Here is a 7,956-nt window from a genome sequence, read left to right on the forward strand (position 1 = left end):
TATTGTCTAGGTTTGTTCCAGGGTTGTAGCCCCAGTTTAGCTTGCATGTTTTGTTGTTAGGACCCCTTCACTGTTTGTCAAATGCAATTTTCTTTTTTTCGCTATTTCTAGTCATTCTTTGTTTAGTTCTCTTTTTCTTTTATAGTTCTTTTCATGCTGACTCTAGTGACATGACATACACACGTAATTCTCAGCCTGGTTTTAAAAGTTAGTTTAGTCATGAAGCAATAAAACAATTTTGAAGATTATAGGGACATTTGAAGGAAATAAGTAAAGGCATTTTGAGATCACTTCAAACCTGAATTGTGTGAAACTGGGGCAGATAGAACATAAAGAAATACTATTGAAACGCATCCTGCCGCATCAGGTTGAAGCTAAAGGCAAGTGTGCCCTAATTGGCATGGGCCGTTCGTGGTATTGAGATTGTTGTCCAATGGTGCTTTTTATTTAACAGATGTAGAAGGCAAATGTATGGATATGACTATCAATTTTGATGTAGTCAAAAGATATTATGTGTGATTTGTTTGGTTTGTTTAATTGTGTTGTTTGTATCTGGCATGTTTTGAAGATTGGAATGACGAAGGTATTTTATTCTGCTATCTAAACACTTTATCCTTTCTTACCCCTTTGAGCCTTATTTATTTTCTTTCATATCCCTCTTTTGGAATCAGAAGCAGAGTTTAGAAATACAGATACAAAAAAAAAGAGGAAAAAAGAAAGAAAAATGGGAAAAGAGTAAAGAAAAGAAAAGAGAAAAAAACAGAAAAGAAAAAAAAAAGGAGAAAAGCACAAAAATACACATTTAGACCTAGACCTATACAACAAGAGTAACGCTAATGGAAAACCCGACGATCTAAATGAAATCAGCCATATTCCTTCATCATCTTCACCCCATCAACGACTAAGATCTCTTAATCCACAACACAAATCAGCCGTGAACACACACAAAATAGGCATACATAGATACAATAGGGAGCAACGACTCTTAAGCGGCTAGAAGGCTTACTCGTGAATCAGTTCTCCAAAATCCCTGTTATTTTTTGCACTTCTTTCTACTCAATTCATCGAGGTTGCTGGCGCAGTCCTCGATTCGTGTCAATTTTGGGTTCGAATTTGGAATTCCGGCAGCAGCAGTTGTCAATTTCAGTCATCGGTGGAGCGTCGAGGTCGATAGGTGTTCCGTTCAGCATCTCCAATCGTGGTTCCTGTTCCGTTGTCGATAAAGGTCCCTGGTCAACTTCCTATCTAGACAATTCTTGAAGAATTTTTAGCGATTGTAAAGCTTTTAAGGTGTTGACCATTTTGGATCACCTCCAGATTTGAATAATTCGTCTATTAGGTCAGTGTTTCCGATGTGATTATCGCTTAATTTGGTGGTTCATTTGCTGTGATTTGCTTTCTTTTGTTTAGATACTGGAGTTTGCTTTGGATTTGTGCTTAAATGAATGAGTTCGGAGCTGTTTGAGATCTATGGGTGTTCCTCATGTAAAGAAGTATAGTACAAGAGCTCAAACATACAGTAAAAAGAATTCATCGTCAAATGCTTTATACCAGATCTTCTTGTTTGCTTGTTTCATTTCTATGTATGCGTCTCTCTTTAATTAAATGCTACTGTTATTTTTGTTTCATCAATATATTTGGATGAATGTTTGAGCATAACTGCAAGCTACTTTAGAAGTAATACAAAGTTTTTTTTTAATATATTATTGAGTTGTTGTCTGTTGTAGATTCATATGGGCACTAATGTTGCCAAATTAAGTATTAAAGAGTCAACCTCCTTAGATTATCTGGTCACCTCTTTCCCAGTTAAAATAATGATTGAAAAACTGCTCCTATGCATGTTCATCGTATTTAAAAATGCTAGATGGAACTTAGGGCTTTCAATATTCTGCAGTTTCACTACTACATTCTTTACCGTATCAACTTTTACATCTTAATCCTGGTATTATGAATCACGGGCTTATAACTAGTAAGGGTAATTTGAACCTTAATTTAGAGTAGACCCAACATCTTGGACCTTTTTAATTAAGTATTGCCCTTCACAATTAGATTGAGGTGTGCCATTTCAACAAAACATATAATTTATGGCCCTCAAAAGACTCAACAGAGTAGTTCAAACATCCCTTAAATTAGACTCGAGGTGTGCCATAAATAAAATTAGATAACCCATGACCCTCGGATAATTAATTTTAACTCTTTAGAAATCGAGGTGTGCCATTAGTTGAATTTTTCATGACCCTTTCAAACCTTGTTATTAACTTGAAAGCGTGTAGTTGCTTTAGGCGCACTATTTTAAAATTAATTTCTTAAACTCGGGTGTGAATTTCATGTGACCCAACTCTAATTCTCAATAACGTTAAATAAAATGTGTCATGGACCGCGGGTGCATTTCATGTGGCGTGGTTCAAGATGTGTTTTAGATAACGTTGAAACTTCCTAAAATTGATTAAAAACGGCTAATAAGTTAAAATATACCATAGGCTAAAACATGTAATTAATCAGATAATAAGTCAATTTTAATAGTTTGAGCGACCGTGCTAGACCCACGGAACCCGGGAATGCCTAACACCTTCTCCCGGGTTAACAAAATTCCTTACTTAGAATTTTGGGTTCGCAGACTTCAAAAGGAAAGTCGAATTTCCTCGATTTGGGATTTAAAATAAATCGGTGACTTGGGACATCATAAATTATTCCAAGTGGCGACTCTGAAATGAATAAATAATTTCATTTCGAATAATGTCACTTTAATTGAAAAAAAACTCCCTTGTACCCCTTCCGGGGTGTGTAAAAAGGAGGCGTGACAGCTCTGGATTTTTGACCCTCCCCAAGATTTTTCATATTTTAGCACGTAATTATTTAATTTAGGCATAATATAGCTGTTTCAACTCATTTTTACTCTTTTACTTTATTTTATTATAAGAAAACGAAAATTACAAAAAAAAATAGTTTCATTAATATTTTGTAGTCATTTTTAATCTGGAAAAATACCAAAAATAATTTTATTTTAATGGTCGGTCTTATTTTAATAGTTATTTTACTTAAGAAGGACTAATTAATAAATGAGGTCGTATTTTAGTCTCGTTCGCGGAGAAAGAATAAAACTTGGGCTCGAGCAACCCATTTTTAGGCCTAATTTTCGGACCTAGCCCATAATTTCCAAGCCCAATACCCTTAACACCTTTCTTAAAAACCTAGGGACCTAATACACAAAAGACCTAGGGACTAATTAGCAAATATACAAAAATATAGACCTAGACCTAGGGAATATAGACTAAGGCCTAGAAAATCTGAAGAGGGAAAAAAAAGAATCCGCCGTTTCACGAGATCCCTCCCCCCCCCCCCCTGATTTTTTGATCTTCTTCGAACCCCACCACCCCTTTAACCAGCAACCCCTGAATTTCTTCTCCTCCATTCTCACACCTTTAGAGAACGACCCACCATCCCCTGAACCTAGAGTAAACCAGCGACCACCTTCCTCAGCAGAACCCTACATACACCCTTAGTCATCTAGTCATAATAGTTTAGTTAAAAATGTGAAAATTGGGCATGATTTCTTATACCTTGTAAGAGAATTGAATCTTGAAGCTCCATTCGCATCTGCTGCCTAAAAGAGGTAATTGTTTCCTCATGAGAATCTGACATGCCGATCAACTGCTACATTGCCTTTTATTGTAACAACTTCTAGGTATCGACGTACAAAAACTCTCTGCCATCCAAAAACCATTTTCCGAGTCGAGTAGATTTCGAGGTCGTCAGCGAGATTTGAGTCTTTTCGATAAAGTTTGGTTAGTCCGTCGCTAGTCGAGGCTCCGTTCGAGTCCTTGCCTGTTAGTCGAGCTTCAAGGCAGTTTTGTGAAGTTTTCCGCTCATTAATTTTGAAAGAATCAGTAAAGCAATTGTAAAGGTTCATTCTCTTCTACTCTTAAACAAATTGCGTAATTTCGACTATCCTTAATAGTGTTTCATTAAGTTACCTGTTAATTGTGTTAATCTGAGGTGATGGAAATCATGTTGGACCTGTTAATTTAGATATTTTATTGGCGTTAAGTTGTTGATCATGAATGAAGACTCTAATTAAAATATTTTCAATGTCGACGAGCCAGAGTTTACGTTTGGTTTGCTGTTTTCATATTATATCTGCATCTCCCAATTTATTTCTATTTTGTCTCTTTTTGCCATAATGAATTTGACAATTGAACCTTGTAGCATTTCTTGATTAATTAGTTTGGAATTTGATCGTCTCGGTGAGATACGAACTCTAGACATGTTAAGGTCAAGATTTCAGTCTCTGCCTGGTGCATTCAACTCTTACTTGGTGCCTTCTGACAAGAATGAAAAAAAGGGATTTTCCCTCTCTAAGAGTTTTAATGAGGTTTCACCTAGTAAGAGAAATGAAGCTGCAAAATTCGCTCAGCTATGGAATGAATTTATATGCAGTTTCCGTGAAGAAGATCTTATAAGCGATAGGGAGATGGACCTATTACTTGTTCCTTATTCGTCGGACCCCAGTCTGAAAGTTCTTCAATGGCCACCCTTTTTGCTTGCTAGCAAGATCCCAATTGCATTGGACATGGCTTCACAATTTCGTTCTAGAGATGCTGACCTTTGGAAGCGCATATGTGCGGATGAATACATGAAGTGTTTTGTCATTGAATGTTATGAATCTTTTAAATTTGTTCTTAATGCCCTGGTTGTTGGAGAAACTGAGAAAATGATCATAGGAATCATCATAAAAGAAGTTGAAAACAACATTTCAAAGAGCACATTCCTTGCGAATTTCAGAACAGGTCCTTTGCAAAACCTTTGCAAGAAATTTCTTGACCTACCTGAGATACTGAGAGATGGAGATCCATCTAAAAGGAACAACGTTGTCATAGTACGGGTACGGCTCCCGTGTTTTGGTTATGACACTTAATTTCTAAAATCCGGGGTACATTTATGTGACCTGACCACAATTTAATTTTAATAAAATAAACACGTTGTGGATAGTGGGTACGGTTCCCGTGACATGATTCACAATGTGTAATCAAATAATTAGTTGTATAACAATCGGATTATTAAAAATGGTTTAAAGGGAATAAACATGCACACAGGTTTCAAGAATGTTTTAAAAATCAAATAAATACGCCAATATTAACAGTTGAGCGATCGTGCTAAAACCACGGAGCCCGGGAATGCCTAACACCTTCTCCCGGATTAACAGAATTTCTTACCCGGATTTCTATGTTCGCAGACTGTAAAACAGAGTCAATCTTTCCTCGATTCGGGATTTGAACCGGTGACTTGGGGCACCATAAATTATCTCAAGTGGCGACTCTGAATTTTAAATAAAATAATCCCGTTTCGATTGTCACTTAAATTGGAAAAAACTCCCTTATACCCTTTCAAGGTAGGAAAAGGGAGGCGTGACAACTCTGGCGACTCTGCTGGGGACAAGAACCCAAAATCTCTGGTTCAGGGTTCAAGAATTCGAGCGTAGAATAATTGTTATAGTTGACTTTATTTATTATCTGATTTTATTTACATGCTTGGACTTAACGTGCTAAATGTTGCTTTTTACCGCTTTGATATGGTTGAACTGTATATAAATTGTTGCGAAACCCTCCTCTCTCTGAGTCTTCTAAATCATTTGAAAAGTATGCACTTCGTGTGACTTCTTTTCTATTAGAGACATATCCCAATTTTAGAACGAAGTTCAGACAAGTTGCAAAGCTGGTGAAGCTTCTGTATTCCCGGTACGTTGCCCCCCCGGCTCGAGCTATCCGCTTGGGTAAGCCAGGCCTAGAAAAAATAAACCCATATTTTTAAACCTAGAATAACATAGCCTCATGCCGGATCCCTAGTAGGAATGTTTGTTGCTTCACGTGCATTTGACTTAGGGGACTCAACACAGGGGTTGAGTCCATCTAGGACAGGTGTACCCAAAATAGCAGACCAACTTGATGCATCATATGTGCTACATGTTGCATTTCTTCAAGGGTAAAAGGGTCATTTGGCAGACCAATGATAGTTGAGGGCAAAAGAAAAAAAAAGTGAGAAAGAAAAGAGGTTGAAGTATAAAAATGAAGCAAGTGGGGCCCAGTTGTAATTTTCTTGCACACCTTTTCAAAAAAAAAACCAAAAAAATTGAAAATGAAAAAAAAAATCCAAAAAAAAAGTTTGCACTTTCCCCGTCATTTTTTTTAGAAAAGGAAAAACTCAGGAAAAAGAAAAGAAAATCCAAAAAGAGTTTGCATGTTTCATTATTTTTCAAAAAAAAAAAGACAATATATATATATATATATATATATTTCTCTAAATTAGTTTTTTTTTTTAATTCCCGCTCGTATCCAAACTGCCCGAACTACGCGAACCTGATTCTCGTCTCTTGGGGCGGGATACGTAGGCAACCCACATAGGGTCCGGTCTTCTTAGTAACTCTTAGGTTCTTGGCTTTGTGGGGTCTTAGCCAAATTTTGCACTTCTGACCACCTTTTGGCCACATAAGTCATTTTGCAAAAATAGCTTCAACCATGTCTTGCATGTGTGTAGTAGGGAATGTTATTGTCTCACGTAGTGTTGGTTTAAATTTTCTCATATAGGTGTGGATCCACTTACCGGAGTTTGAGCATGACAGATACCCCAAGACCACTACATTCAGGAGTTGCCTGAAGAGTTTTTTTTTTTTAGTCTATTATTCATTTCAGTCATTTAGTTGATGCTAGAGTTTGTCATAGTTTAGTTATGTTTTGTCGAGTCTTTTGTTATTATTTCGTATTTTGTATTTGAAAATGTATCATAAATCAAAAATCCAAAAATATAGATATTTTGCATTTTTATATTTCCGTTAGAATTTTGTTTAGAAATACTACTCCTAGAAATTGAAAAAAAAATAATCATTTGAGGTGGTTTTTCCTTTAGGCAATTAACATCTAGAATTTAAAATAAAAATTTGTTTTTACATTTCTTTTAGTATATTAGGACTAAAAATTCAAAAAAAAAAAAAAGAATTTTCTTTTAGTACCTTTTTTTTAAAAAAAAAGTTTTCTTTAAGGTATTAATTTCAAAAATCCAAAAAGATTTTCTTTTGAGGTTCTTCTTTGGGAAATTAATGAAAAATAAAAAAAATATTTTTTTATCTTCACTAGAGCTTTAGGATATTGTACATAGAAGAAAAAAGAAACATACTTTATCTTTTGTTTATCTTTAAAGTTCCTTCCTTAGGTAATCAAAAACTGAAATTCAAAAATATTTTTTATCTTGTTCATTTCTCGTTTCGAAATCTTTCTTGAGGGATATATGAAATTCAAAATATATTTCTTTGGTTTATTTTTTAGATTTCCTTCCTAAAAAAAGGGGTCAAAAAATATTTTTCTCTTCTAGGATTTTTTTCTTAATAGAAGAGTATTTGTTAAAAAAAAATTCAAAAATATTTTTTGCTCCCAGGAGTTTTTCCTTAATAATTTCTTATAGAGTATATGTTTCAAAAAAAAGGAAACAATATTTGGTCGTTTAAGCTTGAGTTTAGAATATGATATAGACCATTAAGTCTAGAAAATTCAAAAAAAAAAAAGGTTTTGCTTCTTTTATTTCTCTTTTCTCATCAAAATAGTCATCAAGGTAAAAAAAAAAAGAGAACGTTAATTTGTTTACTTTATTCCCGATCTTCCCGAACTACGCAAAGATCTGATTCATGCGGCGTCATGATACGTAGGCAACCTACATAGGGTTCAATCGAATCATTTTTATTATTATTAAAAGAAAAAAAGGAAAAAGAAAAAAAAAGAGATAAAGTTATGGGATGTGAGAAATGAGAGGAAAGAAAAGAGTGATAATTAGAAAAAAGAGGAAGGAAAAATGAGCAAGAAAGTGCTAGAAAAGCAAAGAAAATAGAGGATTGAAACGAACAATTGGGATGATGCCAAATGGCCTTCATACCCCCGAAGTCATTTTAGAACCAATAATTGTGACTAGGTG

General features: G+C 35.0%; 1 protein-coding gene and 1 long non-coding RNA gene across 2 annotated transcripts; both read left to right on the forward strand.

The window, feature by feature from the left end:
- Positions 1-639: 639 nt before the first annotated feature.
- On the forward strand, positions 640-1,701 carry LOC104217477 (uncharacterized). Its single transcript, XR_708767.2, has 2 exons — positions 640-1,339; positions 1,411-1,701. It is a non-coding gene; the product is annotated as an uncharacterized lncRNA (long non-coding RNA).
- A 2,563-nt stretch (positions 1,702-4,264) lies between these two features.
- Positions 4,265-4,915, forward strand: LOC138885548 (callose synthase 5-like). Its single transcript, XM_070166508.1, has one exon. It carries the CDS (start codon positions 4,265-4,267, stop codon positions 4,913-4,915), a length of 651 nt encoding a protein of 216 aa, XP_070022609.1.
- Positions 4,916-7,956: the final 3,041 nt, after the last annotated feature.

This window comes from Nicotiana sylvestris, chromosome 2 (genome assembly GCF_000393655.2).
Source record: "Nicotiana sylvestris chromosome 2, ASM39365v2, whole genome shotgun sequence".
In the NCBI taxonomy this organism is placed as follows: domain Eukaryota; kingdom Viridiplantae; phylum Streptophyta; class Magnoliopsida; order Solanales; family Solanaceae; genus Nicotiana; species Nicotiana sylvestris.